Source organism: Aplidium turbinatum, chromosome 3, assembly GCF_918807975.1.
Source record: "Aplidium turbinatum chromosome 3, kaAplTurb1.1, whole genome shotgun sequence".
Lineage (NCBI taxonomy): Eukaryota > Metazoa > Chordata > Ascidiacea > Aplousobranchia > Polyclinidae > Aplidium > Aplidium turbinatum.
In genome coordinates this window covers 89,089-107,695 of record NC_137474.1, presented here as the reverse complement: position 1 = coordinate 107,695, position 18,607 = coordinate 89,089, and the positions used below count along the sequence as shown (strand labels likewise).

The following is an 18,607-nucleotide window of genomic DNA, read 5'->3' as shown; positions in this document are numbered from 1 at the left end:
AAAACTTCACACTGTCAATCTCGTAACTTGCCCTGCGTCAAAAGCCTCTACAAGTATGTGAAACTACCAGGAATAACCTATCCAGTATCCAGGCTTTGTCAGTCTGAGGATAAAGATTTAAAACCAAACCAAGTTACACCACATGTTTTGACATTGTTTTAATCCAAAGAGATAAATCAAACATTGTCCACACTCCGGGTCAATCGCATTCTCTGACCAGGTTTCAGAAAAAATACAACAGAATCAGGCAAAGAAAGTGATTTGTTCTTGATATTTCATATTTATTCATACAACCAGGAGGAGCTAGGTTTAACAATAATGGAAAGAAGTTAGCTCATGTCCACCTTGTTCAGTCGCTATACGCTCGATTCAAGATTAAGTGGCGCTGGTTCGGCTCTTCGGGATGTGCGCTTGAGCAATGCATTTCAGGACTGCTCTCCTTTTAGCGGAACCAAGTGGATAGAATAATCCTCCAGCAACAAGACTTCAACAACAAGAAGAAACTTCTCTCTGTCAAATAACCCTAACCCATTCTCTCAGATACTTTGAAAGTAGTGTTAGAATTATATCTAACCTGGGTCACATATTGCTATATTTCTACAGTTACAGGTCGAGTGGTGTTTGAATAGCAATACATCATTCAAGAACGACAATCCATCAGTTCAGGATCTATTGATATGTTTAGATGAAGTTTTTGGCAATGGGTAAGCATAACAAGTTGAGCCATTACTGTTTATTACATGGCTGTGGAGTCGGGCAAAAGTTGTATGACTCGACTACTCGGTTTATAACAGGCCAACTCTGGACATGCCAAAATTGCTCCAACTCCGCAGCGTTTATTGCACTTAGGTTTAGAGATTACAACGGAATGTGTGGCTCACTGAGCCTGTTGGTGATTTTTGTCTGTTCAGTGTTCATATCAAGTAAACTCCGTTTCCTGCAACATGTTACCTACAGGATGAAGTGTTTTCTTCTGCAATGTTGCCAATCTTCACCTAGTAGATTTACTATACTGTAGAATTTGCCTATGTTGACTTTGGTTATATGTATGGTTCATCTATAGTAGCACTGTTTCATTGGTTCTTGCAGAATTCCTATCTCATGTATAGAGTTTAGTAGGCAACCTAATACCTATTTCAGGTATATTATATTGTCAGTTTGCGTTGTTGACATTATTTATCACACCCGAAAGCATTTTGTTTGCTTATAATGACAATTTTGGCACTTATTTCCACTTTGAAATGTAATCCTACCAAAAAATTTATGCAGCAATTCAGGCCTCGAAATTCGTTTTTGTTGACGGCACGGACAAACGTGTCCGGTCTGAGCAGCTATCTCGGCGGACAAATTAAGTCTCACGGCGGACACACCAGTTTTAGCGTCGGTCGTCATGCTTTATCTTGATAATTCTTCGCCATTTGAGAACTGTACTGTAGCTACGGTTTAGAAGGCTTTTTAAAATTTCGGCAAAGTAACTCTGAAAGGCTTTTATCTGACCAACGACGTGCGCTTGAAGAGTCAAAGCGCCGTGTAGCTTCTTAATACGCCGCATAACTGATTAACTTCCACCGAACGAGCCTCAACGAGGTCGTGTGGATTCTTGCGTCACAATGCTCTGGGCACGAGTCGGAAAACTTCTACACTAACGCTACTATTTTGTGCTGTGCAAAGTTTCACAGGCTTTTTCTTTAAGTTTATTTTTCGTGTCATGTGAGCGAAAGTGAATTTTCCCTGAGCCTTTTTTTTTCTCACCGTAATACCAAAGCTTAACAAATTTTGCTGCATCTTCCTATAATAGCCTACTCTTATAATCTAATTTTGTAACCAACCTTGCCTTATCAATATTAGTATATTACTCAGAGATCAAAACCAGCCATTGTGACGTAAGACTTGAACTCAGTTGCGCTGATTAACGTAGATCTTAAGTACCCGTACTCCCATCGATTCTTAGCGAAAAATTCACCAGTTCCCAAGTTACGCTGATTCAATGTCATTAATCGTTGAAGCAACGTAAAAATCGAAAGTTTTTCTGCTTAAATGCAAGCTAAGAGATACAGTATTTACATTTTCCAAATGCACGGGAAATTATATTCTCGCAACAATTGTCCGTGCTATGCAATGACGATTTGTATCGCTAGTTCCTGTGTTATTTCTTGGTGGACATTTATGACCGATCTAGATGGTACTTCCCGCGGACATCACATGCTGTGACGGCGCACATGTCCGCCATGAATTTCTAGGCCTGAGCATAGTCTACAGCCTATGACAAAAGTTTAATGACCGCATAGACTTTTTGACAATTTTAAGTTCAAAACCCCATAGCTTTTGTTTGACTACTCTTACCAGTACATACATATCTTGTTTGGTTATTAATTTGGTCAACTGAATATATGTCGGCTGACTATAGTTGGTTGACGTAATTATCAGGGGGCACAGCATTCTGTCGCGGGTGACCTATCACGAGACAACTGACCGCAGCCGACCTGTTGCAGCGATCTGTCTAGTTCGGAATGGCCCGTTTCGGTGAGTCCGATCCCTTAATGGGGGATTTTTTCAATTTTTTTTTTTAATTATTGGGTACCGTAGCTTAATTATCATTGCCGTTTTAGGGTTAGGAGTTAGGGTTAGAGGTTAGGAACTCACCAAATCGGACTCACCGAATCAGACTCACCGAATCGGACTCACCGAATAGTAGCAGGCCCGTCTAGTTTCACCCCAAGTTACCTTGGTTTTGGGCAGAAAGACCGAAGTTTTCCATTTGCTCAATGGCAGTTGTGCTCAAAGGATATAAAGTATAATTTGTGTCAAGTAGTCTCGTGAGATGGACCTGTGACAGGTCGGCCGTCACAAAATGTTCTGATCCTTAATTAACAATGAAAACAAGTTTCTATAAAATTTAATGTTTACAATTGATTGGCTATTAAAAAAAAACGACTTTTTTTAGTCCTTGGTATATTAGCGAATTCTATATTAGTTTAGAGACTCAAGGTACAATGTACATAAGTTGTTTTTACTTTATATATAAAAATGCTGAAAGTGTCGTTGTCGTGTGAGCGTCTAGGGGCGAGGGTCTATCCTTTTACCACCCCAGATTCACGATGTTCCTGGACTACACTGGAAGGCTACTAGAGAGCAGCCAGTCTTTGGTTTCATCATCCATGACACGCAGACCTTCCACTCCGTTAGGTGGCTTAAAATCATTTCAAAAAGTGTGATCATTGTTTTATGACCTTATATCCGTTTTTATCATATATATTAAAATTTATGTAACATAGAATGCGTGGTCAAAGTCGTTGCTATTGGACTGCAGTGAAACAGTTTACTCCAACGTATCTTGTCAAACAAATACAAATGATGCAACAATTGGATACTGAAAACAGCAAAGGTAAGTTTTGCATTCCAGTGAAGCAATAGACCACTCAATGAGAATATTCATTGCATCTGCACATGTCACAGTCGGTCTGCACCAGACAGTCTGTTTCATCACAGTTATATATTATTTATGTTTAGGATATGCATGGCTTCATCTGATATTAAATGAGAAACTGTTGGAACCCATTTTGTCAAGTATTGAACAAAATGACTTTCTGGTACAAACATTCTATGATAGGTAATTCTGTTTAATTCATTGTCCGATTAACATTTAGCATTGTGGTTATTCAACTAAAGTTGCAGTTTTGCCTATGCGCTAGCACTATGCACACAATATGCCATGCTCATGGCAGGTTTGCTTAATCTGAATGATGCAAAAGTACAAAAGTTTGCTCAATCAGCCCACCGCTTATTTAGACATCTTTTGGTGGTCTCGAATCCTTTTTGTTTGGCGTAATTTTCATCACTAAACCAATAAGCCAATGCTTCAATGAGTCGGATGTAAGAATCGTGTTGCATTTTTGCAAAACTGGTTTAAAATGAAGGCAATACAAACTAGGGTGACCCAAAAAAAATCGGGTCAAAATCGGCCAAACCGGTAGGGCTAGAATGATAATGTTCAACTTTTAGTGTGTAATAATACACTAATAACACAAAATTAAAAATACAAGCAACTTTTGTTTAATCACAGACAAGTTTTATTGTTTTTGCACTTTCGTTAAACTAGAAAAAAAAACTGTCTTTGATTATTTAATGGGTAATTACTAGCATACTAATTGCAGTGGTCAAAAACAATAAAACTTGTCTAGGCTTCAACAAAAGTTGCTTGTATTTCAAATTTTGTGTTATTAGTGTTGTATATTACACTAAAATATAGTTTCGGGAGAGAGGTTGCTTTCTTGTACCAAAGACAGGCAAGACACAACAATACAACAGGGTTGAGCATTACAACAATATATTTTACATATTTACAAAAAGTTTTAACAATCGAACGTTTTTGCCTTAACCTAAGCCTTCATCAGGATCTGAAAATATTTATAAAATGCAATAAATTTCCACATATTGAAGGTAACTAGCTAACTGATTACACTAAAAGTTGAACATAACAGGTTTATTGGGGATCTCATTAGGTCAAAAATATGTGTTTTTGCATTTTTTCATAAACTAAATGTTTTGGACCCCAAAACCCTCTACAAGTTAGATAAGAAACCATGTATTCTGCTTCTTCAAAGTCAAGTTTGAGTGTTCTAGGCCTACTGGTTGCTGAGATTTAGCCAGATTGGCCGATTTTGACCCGGCAGGCAGTAGGCCTGCCGGCCCACTGCTAGGGCGTCAAATGTGGACCAACCTCAACAAAATTTGGCAAGGTGTCATTTTGGACCACAATGCAGAGGTCTAAACAAGAAAAAGGTTAAAAATTTATTTATTTTGGGTCACCCCAATACAAGGTCAATTTTGACCAATTATTATATAGTAACAATGTTGCAGTACAGAAATAGCAAATGTTTTTTTTTGTAGCTAGATGAATGGATGCTTTTAATGCCTGAATAAACATGCCTGTTCAAAGTAAAAAAAAAAAATTACCGGCCTTCAGAAACGTCAGATAGGAATTTGGCTGAGACCTGAAATTATTGGTTATCAATTAATAAAAATGAACATAACTTGTGCTAGGCTACTCACTTAATTGAACCATCCGCTGAATCTGATCAGCACGGAAATCTGATCTTGTCGGCTGCATAGTCGAGTGGTGAGAACGTCTGCGCGACGTTTGAAAGGATGTGGGTTCCACACCACTCCAGAGCATGCGGCTGTGTCTCGGCACAGACACTTAATGGCAAGCCAAAATAAGGGGAGCAGCTGACTCGAAGACTACGGTATATGTCACTTCGCTGCTTCCTGTCGTCTGTTGTATCGCATCTGTGATCCCAGTGTTCTGTATGTTATCGCAATGGGCGCAAATAAAATCACAATTATTATTATGATCAATTGATCATTTTGGCCTTGTCCCAGTGTGGTACGATTAAACGGGGTTCAATATATTAATCATAGTTGTATCAGCTTCGCGCACAGCGCTGTGGAGCGTGACGCTCACGTTCTGATAAGATTCTCTTTGTGAGTAAACGCGACCTGGCAACACTGGACACACTCAGTAGATTTTTGCAGGACGGTTTACTGTGGAATAACAATACAACGAACATAAATACATATAACAACGAATTAGCGGTTACCACCAAACATGCCAGTGCACTTACCAAACTTTTATGTGCTCCACACGTACTGATCACATCACAATTCACAGCCTAATTGTCTTGAAAAATGAATACAAAATAATTAGGCTAACTGTACAGTGCACTGAAACCGAACACAAACGGATTTCACTAACAAAAACTACTGTACAATATGTTCACTATAAACTTAAGAATTCTTTTACTACCTCAAATCGGCTGCTGATATTTATAGATAAAAAACTGCACATAAAAATATTAGCTAACTTGTTTACAAAACAATTCTCTCACGGTAAACTTCGGAAGGTTTCGCAGCAGCACACGTCAACTAAAATGTGGTAAACGCAACTACAGAACAATAATAAAAAATAAAGGGCGTAAAATCTCATACAATAGTAATTATGCTTAACTAACAAGTTAATTGTTTTAGGTCATCCTGTCTTAGGACCAGTGAGGTGAGTGTCAAGTGTTTCAGTTGTGCTGATTTCGGTTGTCGTAATAAGTTTATTAAACGTAGTGTAGCCTATGCAAAAAGGAAGTTATTAAATTTTATTTGTAATTGGTTATTATTAAATCAATTTATTATAAAATTGTTTTATGCATTCAGATTCAGCTGGCACAGGAAATTTTACATGGTTTGGAATACATTTCATTTGATTTAGAAGTAGTAAGTCTATCAACAGCTTTGTTGTCCGATTCTTCGTATATATATATATAAACCATTATTTGTTCAACTACAAAAAGTTTGCGCTACCATTGGTTTCATGTACTGCAAGGTACAATCATCAGGCGCATACTGAAAAACACATAAGCAGAAAATTAAAAGCTATACGTCAAAGGCAATTTTTTATCAAGCAAAATTTAGATATATTTTGAAGATGTTGCTAAGCAAAAGCGGACAATCATTCATTGTGACGTCTAAATAACAAATTAAAAATAATTTTTTGAAAAAGGAAAGGGAGTAAAAAAAGAAAACTAAAGGCAATGGTTAAGAAAAAAATATTGCAAATATTCAAACTATGGAAAATTAAGCCTCGGATACTCACTGAAGAACATACCACTACCAAGTAAGCAGACATACTTAAAATGTATGGTTGAAAAGGTTGAAAGCTTTATACGTAGACTTAGGTGGAAGGCTTTCTTTTTTGAGCAAGACCTCAGCAGAAATTCTTTTAATAATTCAACTAGTGATTTAAGTATTGCATCCGACAATGTGAAGACATCATTTGGGTTTAAATCAGAAAATTCTCCGCCTACGAATGAACATTTACGAGCATTTGAAAGTGATTTGCACTCGTTAGTGAAAGCCATTGAGTTCAAAAAGATTAATGTCATCTATTCAATCGTCACAAGAAGTAATTGCTTTTGCTGACAAGTCGACTAACTTATACAGAATGCCAAAGACACAATATGACAAACTTCTTCAGGAAAATATAACCAGATCATACGAAAAAGCTTCAGATTCTGATATTAATTTGATTAACAAAAGTGCAAAAGAAACGGCTCAATCTTTAAATTTGGACGATAAAATGGAAGTTCTTGCTTCAAAAAAGGCCTTTATTACTATGAAAGATCATAAAGCCAATTTTCAAAACAATATAAAATGCAGGCTAATCAATCCAGCTAAAAGTGAACTGGGCATCATTAGCAAGAAATACTTGGACTCTATCAATAGCTCATTAATTGCCAGTACCAATATAAACCAGTGGCGTAATTCGTCCATGGTCATTGATTGGTTTAAAGCTGCAAACAATAAGCACAAAGCAAAGTTCATCCAGTTTGACATCGTTGATTTTTATCCTTCAATTACTCCTGCCTTATTGAAAAATTCCATCGAGTTTGCTAAACTTCACACAAAAATTACCCTTCACCAAGAGGACACAATCTGGAAAGCAAGGAATTCTCACTTGTTTGATTCTAATGGTCCTTGGGTTAAATCTAAAAATAAAGGCACATTTGACGTAACTATGGGAAGCTATGATGGTGCTGAAATTTGTGAATTAGTGGGGAGTTACTTGCTGAGCAAGCTTACCAGTATTTTTGGCAGCACGAACGTTGGACTATACCGAGATGATGGTCTTGCAATAGTGCACAACTCTAACGGCAGACATTTGGATATATTAAGAAAAAATCTCATTAAAGTTTTCAAAATGAATGGCCTCAGCATCACAGTTGATACCAATCTTTCTTGCACAGATTTTCTGGATGTAACGTTTGATCTAAATCTCAACAAATATTGGCCATACAGGAAAGAAAACAACAATCCTCTGTACATTAATATCAAATCTAATCATCCTCCTTTAATCATAAAACAACTTCCACAGATGATTAACAAGCGAATAAGCAGTCTGTCTTCTGATAAAAAAGAGTTTGACAAGTGTAAGACCATTTACGACAATGCATTGAAGAAAAGTGGATATGACTTCTCATGGAAGTACGAAGCTATTTCTCCGGAGAAAAACAAAGAAAAAGAAACGTCATCTGGTTTAATCCTCCCTTTAGTACCAATGTAAAAACCAATGTTGGAAAACAATTTCTATCTCTTGTTAACAAACACTTCACATCTCATCACAAATATTTCAAACTTTTTAACCGTAATACCATTAAACTCAGTTATTCTTGTGTAGGGTTTTTAGCTAACTTTGTCCCCAGCGTAGGGTTTGGCTTTCTAATTTGTTGTAAATTTTGTTAATAAAAAGAAAATAAAAAGGATAATTTAAAAGAATATTGAGAGACTCTAAGTCTCTAATTAAAAAGGATAATTTAGGCTCTCTGTAAAAAGCAAACGTATTAAATAGTATTAAACATTTTTATTAAATCAAAGTTACAATTCGGGAAATTGAAAAATATCTCTAATCAATATAATTTATTTGCGACCGGTGTCAGAAGAGCGACATTCCCCAGTCATGAATTTAACCTTCTTGTTCTAAAGTTCAGTCCGTTCGCTTGCAAGTCTAATTTCGAATTGGATGTCCTTTTTCAATTCCCCGCTTACTTCATAATATACCGGTAGAGCCTTTTCATCAATAATAGCTATCGTAAGAATCAAGGGAAAAGCTATACCGGTTTCATAGTTATGTCGCATTAGAAATACAGATGTGTTGAGCTAGATTCTGTGTGAGTGGCGTTTGTTAACAGGAAGCGTGACTTATGTTCTGTGAGAACGTTAGGTTTTGAATTTGCAGCATTGAAATGCATTTTGCAATAATGATAAATTTCGGTCAAATGTTAAAATATAAATTTGTTAGTTAAAACATGGTACATGGTTACACTTGCATGAAGAACATATCAGACCTGATCCAAAGCCACAACTGCAAAATTCTAAACAACCCGGATACACCAGCAGCAAAAACATGCAATTGCCGAAAAAAAGACGATTGCCCATTGAATGGTAATTGTCTTGCTGAATGCATAGTCTACGAAGCTACAGTTCTCCATAAACCTGACGTTCAAAAGAAATACTACGGATTAACAGAGGGACAGTTTAAAACTAGATTTCGTAACCACACAAAGTCTTTCAATAATATAAAATACAAAAATGAAACTGAACTTTCCAAATTAATTTGGTCATTGAAATGTAATCATCAAGAATACAAAATCAACTGGAAAATTATTGCCCATTCGAAACCATACCGCTGCGGATCGAGAAGATGTGATTTGTGTCTTACTGAAAAAGTTTTAATTGCAACTGATGATCAATCAATTTGTATCAACAAGAGAGGTGAAATCATATCAAAATGTAGACATCGCAACAAATTTAAATTAAAAAATTATCGTTAGTATTGCTTGTGACGCACTTTTCATATTCTTTCCATCTTCACAATTAGCCTACGCTCAATTGCTGCTTCCTATCGAACATGTCTATAACTTTTTGCATTTGCTTTAATTTATTTATCATAATATCGCATTTTTCTTAACCATTGCCTTTAGTTTTCTTTTTTCACTCCCTTTCCTTTTTCAAAAAATTATATTTAATTTGTTATTCAGACGTCACAATGAATGATTGTCCGCTTTTTCTTAGCAACATCTTCAAAATATTTCTAAATTTTGCTTGATAAAAAATTGCCTTTGACGTATAGCTTTTAATTTTCTGCTTATGTGTTTTTCAGTATGCGCCTGATGATTGTACCTTGCAGTACATGAAACCAATGGTAGCGCAAACTTTTTGTAGTTGAAAAAATAATGGTTTACATTAGCTTTAAACATTGAGCACTTTTATTTGCAACTGCTGCAATCAATTTCTGGATAATTAAAATAATTTAAAACAATGAAAACTATTAATACTACAAAAAGTGCTCAATGCCAAGCAAAAAGGCAAAGCAGAGCGAATTAAATCAAATATAGTTATTACTATCTGAAGCCTTTACAAATTGTTTCATCTAACGGATCATCAGAAGGTCTTATTCAAATAGAATTCTATTTGAATAAAACCTTCTATTTTGAATAAAATAGATTCGCCCAAAATAGATTCGCCCATGCGAAATTACTACAAATACATTACCAGGACATAAAAGATAGTGACGATTTTTCGTTGTTCTGTCTACTGCAGCAGACACTGCGTACGTTTTCGAGCGAACGTCATTAGTAATAAAATGCCATGGTTTTCCTTTGAAATGTAGATTAAGAGCCTGTTTCACGGTTATAGGTGAATTGTTCGTAAACAGTTGTTCATAAAGCAATTGTTGGTAAAATCAATTCTTTGTAAAGCAATTCTTCGTATACGTGAATTGTTCGTAAACAGGTGATAGGTGAATTGTTCGTGAACAATTTTTCGCAACGTTAAGGTTTGTCTTGCAATTTCCGATGAAGGTGCGTAATGCAAATTTTCCTGAATAACCAAGTTAGGACGACACAAAGAAAAAGCACAATGAAAAAGCGCATTTTTTGTTATTTATTGGAATACAACAATTGTCTGTGTTTAGCAATTCTTTGCTTACACTACCAATACTACTTTGAGCAACTTCGTACAAATTGTTTAGTATGAAGTATTGTGTGCAATTCCACGCAAGTAATCACAAATTTCATCATCTTGAAAGTCTTGACGCCAAGTTTTGACAACTCTAGTTAGTCTTTCTGCGCTGTCCTTGTACTTCTTCTTTGGAGGGGGTCCTGCCTGGCCACTGACATACTGTTCAATGCGAACCTCATTTAGGTTTTGCTCTCGCTTGATTGCAGATATGAACTTCCAAATATCTGGATGATTTGCAGATACCTGGAACATGAACCCTCTGTGCCATCTTTCAATGCTATTATTAGTTTTGGAAGGCCACTGAGGACGCCATCATAGCAGTTCCACATTTGAATTGCAAACATTGGAGGACGGCGCTCTTGACGACGATCTGGGCGCCCAACCCAAGTGTCTTCAAAGTAGTCAATTACTGGCTGAGCAACATCTGGTAATACATTCCCATCAATGAGAATGTCAAAGGCCTGGCTGACTTCATCAATAGGCACAAAGGCCAGAGACGACAACATGCGCAGCCTCAGAGCAAACTCTGCACTTGTCTCGTACTGCTCCTTCAGGCCACTTGATTGCGTCTTTCTCCAAATGCACTGGCACAAATGGAAGAAACAGCCACGGTGAGTTGAAAGTGGGTACTCTCTGCTTACTGCATTAACCATGGCCATCTCAAAGTCAGTCATGATTGTCTTTGGAACAGCTACAGCAGGTAACAACTCCTTGATCTTTTGCAGCAGATGAATGTATGTCCCTCTCCTTTTGTCCCCCAGCAGGGCATACACCAGAGGCACTGAAGTGTTTTCCTTCAGTCCGTGTATTGTGTAAAGCTGTTCAAACAGTGAAGGCACTGTCTTGAAGGTGCCGTCAGCATACCAGTGCTTTGAACGGGCAGGGAGCTGCAGATTTCTTTCAGTGGCAAAGAGGACCATACGGTTATCTCCAGGCCCAGAATCATAGGCCAAGAATGTTACACCAGCAAACGTTTGCTTGTACTCTAACGGAAGCACAATGTCACAGAGAGAATGTGGGATTGCCGGGCCTGCATTTTCCTTCAATCGCACTTGGGTGACTGCCCTTTTCATGCTCTGCACACTTGGCAGTTTTGCTGCCGTGGCTTGACTGAGTCCAATAGCTTTTGCTGAGACGAGGTAACTTGGGGCATCACGACTGTCTTTTGCTGCACAACGAATATTTTCCATAACCTTTGCTGCTTCGACATGACCAGCATCTCCAGCATGATTGTGCTCACCTCTGGATTGTACAATGGCTGCCATAGCAGTTGTTACTCGTGCAGGATATTTCTTATTAAAATGCTCACATTTCCAATAAGTAGTTTCTTGCCGTGCGTTAAGTGCACTAGAATCTTTGTAATAAAGCTGGCCACTATACAAAAGTTTTGGCTTTCCTTTTTCGCTGCTCACAAACTATAATGCCATTCTGAATCAGGGACTCTACACTAGGGTGATTCATAAATTGAAATTTTTTTAAATTCAATGGGGCACCCTCTTGTAGCGTGTCAATACCTGAAAAAATAATCCTGTCAAATTTTTAGAGCAATCGAAAGCATTTTTAGGTTGCTACCGACTTTGAAAGCTGCACATAATACACACATATGGGTCATTCCCTGTCAACTCAACAGGGTGTGCATGCTCGATCCTCTTAGATTTTCTTGAAATTCACACTAAAGTTTCATATTGATGTATAATGAACACAAAAAAATTTTCAGCTCATTATCTCAAGACGTTTAGAAATTACAGCCCTTCAAAGTCACCAAGGTCCCTCAAAATGTGTTCGCATGTACATTTTCCTCCATGTTTGGGTCTTCATAACTTTTAATCTAAAGTATTTACAAAGCTGAAATTTGGTATTCTGATTAAGAAGCAGCCCTAGTTTTCATATCTACCACCAAAATTGCTAATTTCGGGTTATTTTGGTATTGGTTTGGTATTTGGTTATTTTGGTGCACACATTGCATGCCATATATCTTCAGCCATGCTATCACCATCGTGTTTGGCTACCGACTCAACACTCAATGAAATAGCTGTGAGAAGGCTTGGCATGCCTGGCGTGAACAGGATACCTGCGAACATTTTTGTCCAGTACGACGTCTAGTGGTAAGCTTATCGGCGATGATACCCAATGACGGTAGATTGGATATTGCATCAAGTAATTCTGCCTAGTAGTCTTTCACCCTATCATCGATTTGTTTCTTAACAAATATACGATAAATGGAGTCTGATTAATAACATCAACCCCAGAAAATTGAGATATTTTGGACACATAGCAAGAAGCAACTAGTTGGAAAATTCAATGTTGACTGGGAGGGTGCAAGGCAAACGAACAAAAAGATGACAAAAAATGAAATATTTTGACAATATCAAGCAAATTACGAGCATAAAAAGCATGCTGGATTTTTTATTAACCTGATTTTTACTAACCCTTTAGATATTTTTTAAGTTAGTGAAAGCAACTGGCTATTCCAAGCAAAAAGTCATAATAGAATACTCCAGCACCACATCAAACACTAATGTCGGTAGAACAAGCATCACATATTAAAATGTTGTCTACATCCATGGCAGACTTGGACAACTAGAATTTGTGTAGTCTTACGAAATTAGATTAGAATTAAGAGTAATTTAAGCTTTTACAGATTAGACTAGGGTTTGAATTAGAGCTACATAAGTTTTCACAAATTAGAGTAGAAATTAAACTAGATTAGAATTAGTTGGATGCAATACGGAAATATTGAGACGAATAGAAATAGCAAGAAACAACTTTGTAAAAATGAAAAAGACATTAACAACACGCAAAATTAACATCAACACTCGAAAGCGAATTGCGACATGCTATATATCAGGGGTTCTTAACCTTTTTTCCCTTATTACCCATTTCTGTCCAGATCAAAGTCCCATTACCCAAAATTTAATTTTATCTATTTTGACATATTAAAAATATAAAACAGCGTTATTCAACAAAAACAACGTTTAATGCAAACAAGGACATCAATAGTGCCAGTAAGACATTTGCTCTTGTTTTATGTGTAGCCTACAATCGGTGCAATATTTGGTGCGATTTTGAATAATTATTGCACAACGCAAATCTGACTCCAGATCTAACAGCTTGTCTGCTAGGCATGCCACCCTGTTCTGAAACATTGTATTTGAAATATCCGTCTTCAATCCTTGTTTATGTTGCATCTCAAGAAATTCAGTAACCTCTGGTAAGAAACACACAAGCCGAATCAACATGTTTCTATTTGAGAGCCAGCGTGCAGAAGTATGAAACAACAGAAAATCATACTCCACTTGCTTATCTTGACATAATTTTCACAAGAGTCGTGTATTAGGCTAAGGCCACTCGCTTTTATATAGTTCATAACTTTAATAACACAATCAAGTGCTTGCGTGGCTGTGACATAGTTCTTGAACAATCGGAAACTTCACTCTGTCAATCTCGGTGACCGAGCCTGCGTCAGTGGTTCAAAGCCTCGACTAGTATGCGAAACTGCAAGGAGCTCTGCAAGAAGCTTTCCCAGTCAGAGGATAAAGATTCAATCAATCAATAGTGTTGTTGCGAAGATACCAAACAAACACCATCAGTTGAGAAAGATTTGCAACATCAACAGACTCATCAAGCTGTATTCCAAACACAGGAGAAGCTTTGATATTTGTGATGAGTTGTGATTTGTTTGTTACATCTATAATTCTAAATATTCTGGTTCAGCTGATTACCCACCTGCTATCCTGAAATTACCCACATGTGGGTAATTACCCATAGGTTAAGAACCACTGCTATATATGGACTACGTTACTCTACAATGCAGAAACATGGACACTGTCATCACAGATGGTTAAACAACTTGAGGCATTTGAAATGTGGATTTATAGAAGAATGCTTAAAATTTACCCTTTACCTTTTTTGTATAACGTTGATAAAAACGTAGTATCCTTCCATTTACCAAAAAATACTGTTGGACAAACTACAATTTTTAGTAAAACTAGAGATTGGATAAGAACTACAATTACAGCAAACAAGTTTTTACCTAATTAGATTCCGACATTTCGCTCTAATATATCGAATTAGACCACTAGAATTATCTAGTTGTCCAAGTCTAATCCATCCCATGGTAAGTTTCGCATTTTTGCTTATAAATTCGTTGAATAAATTTTCAACAATTTGAAGTAAAATTTTAACAGCAGGAACTTCGTAGTATATTCCAGATTTTATTGCAGCAACTAGAAGCAGATTTCACAACATATTGCGTAACTAAAGGTTACTATCGGTCAGTGATCGACTAATCGTTGAAACAACACAACAGAATTGCGCAATTAAACAGTTCACCTAATCTAAAACAAAACTTTAGCTTGCCGCCCGAGCTACACATGTTGATTGTGACAAGCAGTATTCATGTCCGTGAGCAACGGTGCATTGCAGCCTAATCAAACTCACCATAAAAAGCTCAACTATTTTTCATGTCTTGCCATTTCATCAAACTCTGTTTGGACTCGCGTCGTATGTGCTCGCGGCATTCGGATCGTGCCACACCCTTGTGCATATTATGTGACATTTTAAACAATAATAATATCATTTTCATTAAAATAGTCATTTATTTGCATAATTTTTCATTATCTTTTCACATTTCAATATAAAATATGACCACATTTATTGTCTATCACTTGCAAAACTCGCTGGGGCATGGAGTTGATTAAATTTTTGCAGTTTTTCTGTATTTATTCGTTGTAGTACCAGACCTGAATTATGGCCCCTGTCAGCTTGGTTTTAGTTGTACAATCTTTTTTACGGAGACAAGTCTTTACAATTGACCATAAATTTTCGATAGGATCTGATTTGTTTCCAGGCCAGTCCAATACTTTTATCTTGTGTAATTTTAAAAATTGGTCACAATTTTCGACGTATGCTGGCATGGAGCAAGGTCCTGTTGAACCACCCCTAAACCATCTGGAAACGCCTAATGTGACGCAATAACGTGTAATCTCTGTAAAATACTTTTAATAAAGTCTATGAGCTAACATTATCAAACAAGGGCGCTTCAATATTCATAAGCTTAAAATAGATTTGGAACTACTGAGATATCTGTGTTTTTTTTATCATATATTTTGTTAATATTAAATATAAATCTATTTTCTCTGTTTCAGAATGCAACTTCTTTGGCAAGCTTCAATCATAGATTGTTGAAGTTCTCAAGGGTTTGCTCATCACCAAGTAAATACAAAGATAATGAAGTTGGTTCGACCGTATATCTTGACCCAACATTCTTGACAAAACATGGCAAGAAAGTTGTGCAAAGTATCAGTAAAGTGTTGAAAAAGACAGATACTGTGAAAAAACAACAGCAGATTCCGATGACTGACTTCAAGCCATTGCAGTTACATGGGAAAGCTTCAACTTCACTCTTGCCTGATTTAATTGATTTCAAAGGAGATACTTTTACTCCTGTAAATGAACAAAAATGTTTGAGCTCTTCTGAAACTTTTACATTTTGCCAAGACCCATGGGACTGTGTGCTACTTAAGAGCAACCACAGTAACGATGATGATCTAACTGGTCAAGATCTGAATCCCCACGTCACTGATACACCTATTGAAGTTATTCATCAGAGAAGATCAAGAAGTCACCGCAAAGCTTCAAATAGGACTGAATGTCAAAAAGATGCTTCTGTATTGTGTAGAAGCATCGAGAAGCCAGTTTCATGTTTTGCTCAATCAAAAGACGTTCTTAACAGAAGGTCAACTTCATCTTCTGTCACTTCTGTTGATTTTAATGCAAAACAAAAACCTTTCATGTGCAATAGCATATCACACACCCGTTTTTCAACCTGTAAGTGCGGATTAAGTAATGACTTCGACATGTCATGTCTAAAAGATGTTTCTAAAGACTTATTATCACCAGCAAAAAATAAATTCTTATTACATGACCAATATGCTGCTGTCTTGGCGAAGAAATCTTCTTCATCATCTAACAATTTTGGGAAACCGTCACATTCATACTCCGAAACAAACCCAACAGATGTATGCTTTGCAGACTGCCATCACAACAAGGCACTTGCAGTTGATGATTCTTACAACAAATCACCCAATGGTGTTATCCTTTTCCTGGGTGATAAATGCAATGCTGCCTCTTGTCATTGCATCAGTATTGATTCTCCAGAAAGTTTCAATGAAAATGAAGCAATGGTTGATTTATATGCCATTGGTAAATCTGATGATGTTTCGTGTCATCAGGTGCCTGATGATATCTTGTCTCATGACGGCATCAAAAGCTGCTGTCAACTGTGTGACACGGGAAAAGTTCAATGCAGTTATGAAAGTTCGACCAAAAGTATCAGCATTGCTTTAGACCCCTCGTTCAGCAAACAACACCAAGCCCATATGGCTGATGAGTTGGTACTAAGTCTTCCCAAGTCATCAATAGAAAATAGTGCTGCGATTATATCTGACTCATCATCAAAACATTGTTCTCCAAACCCTCCTAATGCGTCTTTCAAGGAATATTCCCCTATTGACTCTCATTCATCATTAACTAAGAGTTTTGCAGTTATTCCCGATACATTGCTGAAAGAATGCCACCCAATCACCGCTGATACATCATTGAAAAAGTGCCACCCAATCACCCATGATCCATCATTAAAAGAATGCCACCCAATCACCCCCGATACAGCATTAAAAGAATGCCACCCAAGCACCCCTGATACATTGTTGAAAGAATGCCACCCAATCACCCCCGATACATTGTTGAAAGAATGTCACCCAATCATCCCCGATACAGCGTTAAAAGAATGTCACCAAATCACCCCTGATATATCATTGAAAGAATGCCACCCAATCACGCCCGATACATTGTTGAAAGAATGCTACCCAATCATCCCCGATACATTGTTAAAAGAATGTCACCCAATCATTCCCGATACATCGCTGAAAAAATGCTACTCAATCAACCCCGATACATTGTCAAAAGAAAGTCACCCAATCACCTCCGATACATTGTTCAAAGAATGCCACCCAATCATCCCCGATACAGCATTGAAAGAACGCTACATAATCACCTCGGAGACATCATTGAAAGAATACTACCCAATCATCCCCGATACAGCATTGAAAGAACGCTACATAATCACCTCGGAGACATCATTGAAAGAATACTACCCAATCATCCCCGATACCTCGTTGAAAGAATGCCATCCAATCAGCCCGGAGACATCATTGAAAGAATGTCACCCAATCACCCCCGAGACATCCTTGAAGGAATGTCACCCAATCACACCCCAGCCATCCTTGGAGGAATGTCACCCAATCACACCCGGTGAATTGTTGAAAGAAGACTGTCACCCAAATACCCCTGATGCATCAGTAAAAGAAAAATGTTACCCAAATATCCCTGATGCATCATTAATAGAAGAATGTCACCCAAATATCTCCGATACATTGTTGAAAGAATGTTGCTCAAATTATTCTTATTCATCATTGAAACAATGCCACCCAATTATCTATGAACAGTCGTTAAAAGAAAGTAGTATTCCCATTACTTTAGAACCATCATCCACTGAAAACTCTCCCCTTACTTCTTGTTCGTTATTAAAAGAATGTTTTACATCTGACCTTGTGCTGAAAGAAAGCTCTTCAAATTCCACTCTCCTTTCATCGACTGAAAGTTTCCCAATCGTTCCTGGTGTGCAAGTTGCTAAGGATAACTCTGAAATATCCAAGACATTGGCATCAGATAGTTATTATATTGTGTCTGATATGAGTTTACGAGAAGACACTGCTATAAATCTTGATCAATTAGAGTTTGAGGTGTTTCGTCGGTTTGAACTTCCTTTGAGCAATAATTTAGTTTTGAAATTTATGTTGGATATTCTCAAATCTGAAGATGAAAAAATATTAAAGGTTTGATTCTGTTACACTTGAGTGAATGTATCAATTGTTGGTTAATATATTCCATATACATATTTCAAAGTATTTACATTTGCTGTGATATAGCTGCTCTGCTGGCCACCACCTTTTCTGCTGCCGTAGGTTATGTTGTCTGTTTA

At 37.1% G+C, this 18,607-nt stretch overlaps 1 protein-coding gene across 2 annotated transcripts in view; it reads left to right on the top strand.

Annotated features, from left to right (window-relative positions):
- LOC145767362 (uncharacterized) overlaps nt 1–18,607 on the top strand; it is a 60,030-nt gene that overhangs the window by 21,264 nt on the left and 20,159 nt on the right. The window contains exons 3-8 of one of the 2 annotated variants that reach the window (XM_082579174.1): nt 604–704; nt 3,276–3,385; nt 3,511–3,610; nt 6,028–6,052; nt 6,205–6,264; nt 15,714–18,461. In XM_082579174.1, the coding sequence (XP_082435300.1) occupies nt 604–704; nt 3,276–3,385; nt 3,511–3,610; nt 6,028–6,052; nt 6,205–6,264; nt 15,714–18,461 (3,144 nt within the window). Of the gene's footprint in view, nt 1–603; nt 705–3,275; nt 3,386–3,510; nt 3,611–6,027; nt 6,053–6,204; nt 6,265–15,713; nt 18,462–18,607 lie in introns of those variants that run through there. The other variant, XM_082579175.1, reaches the window with a different exon arrangement.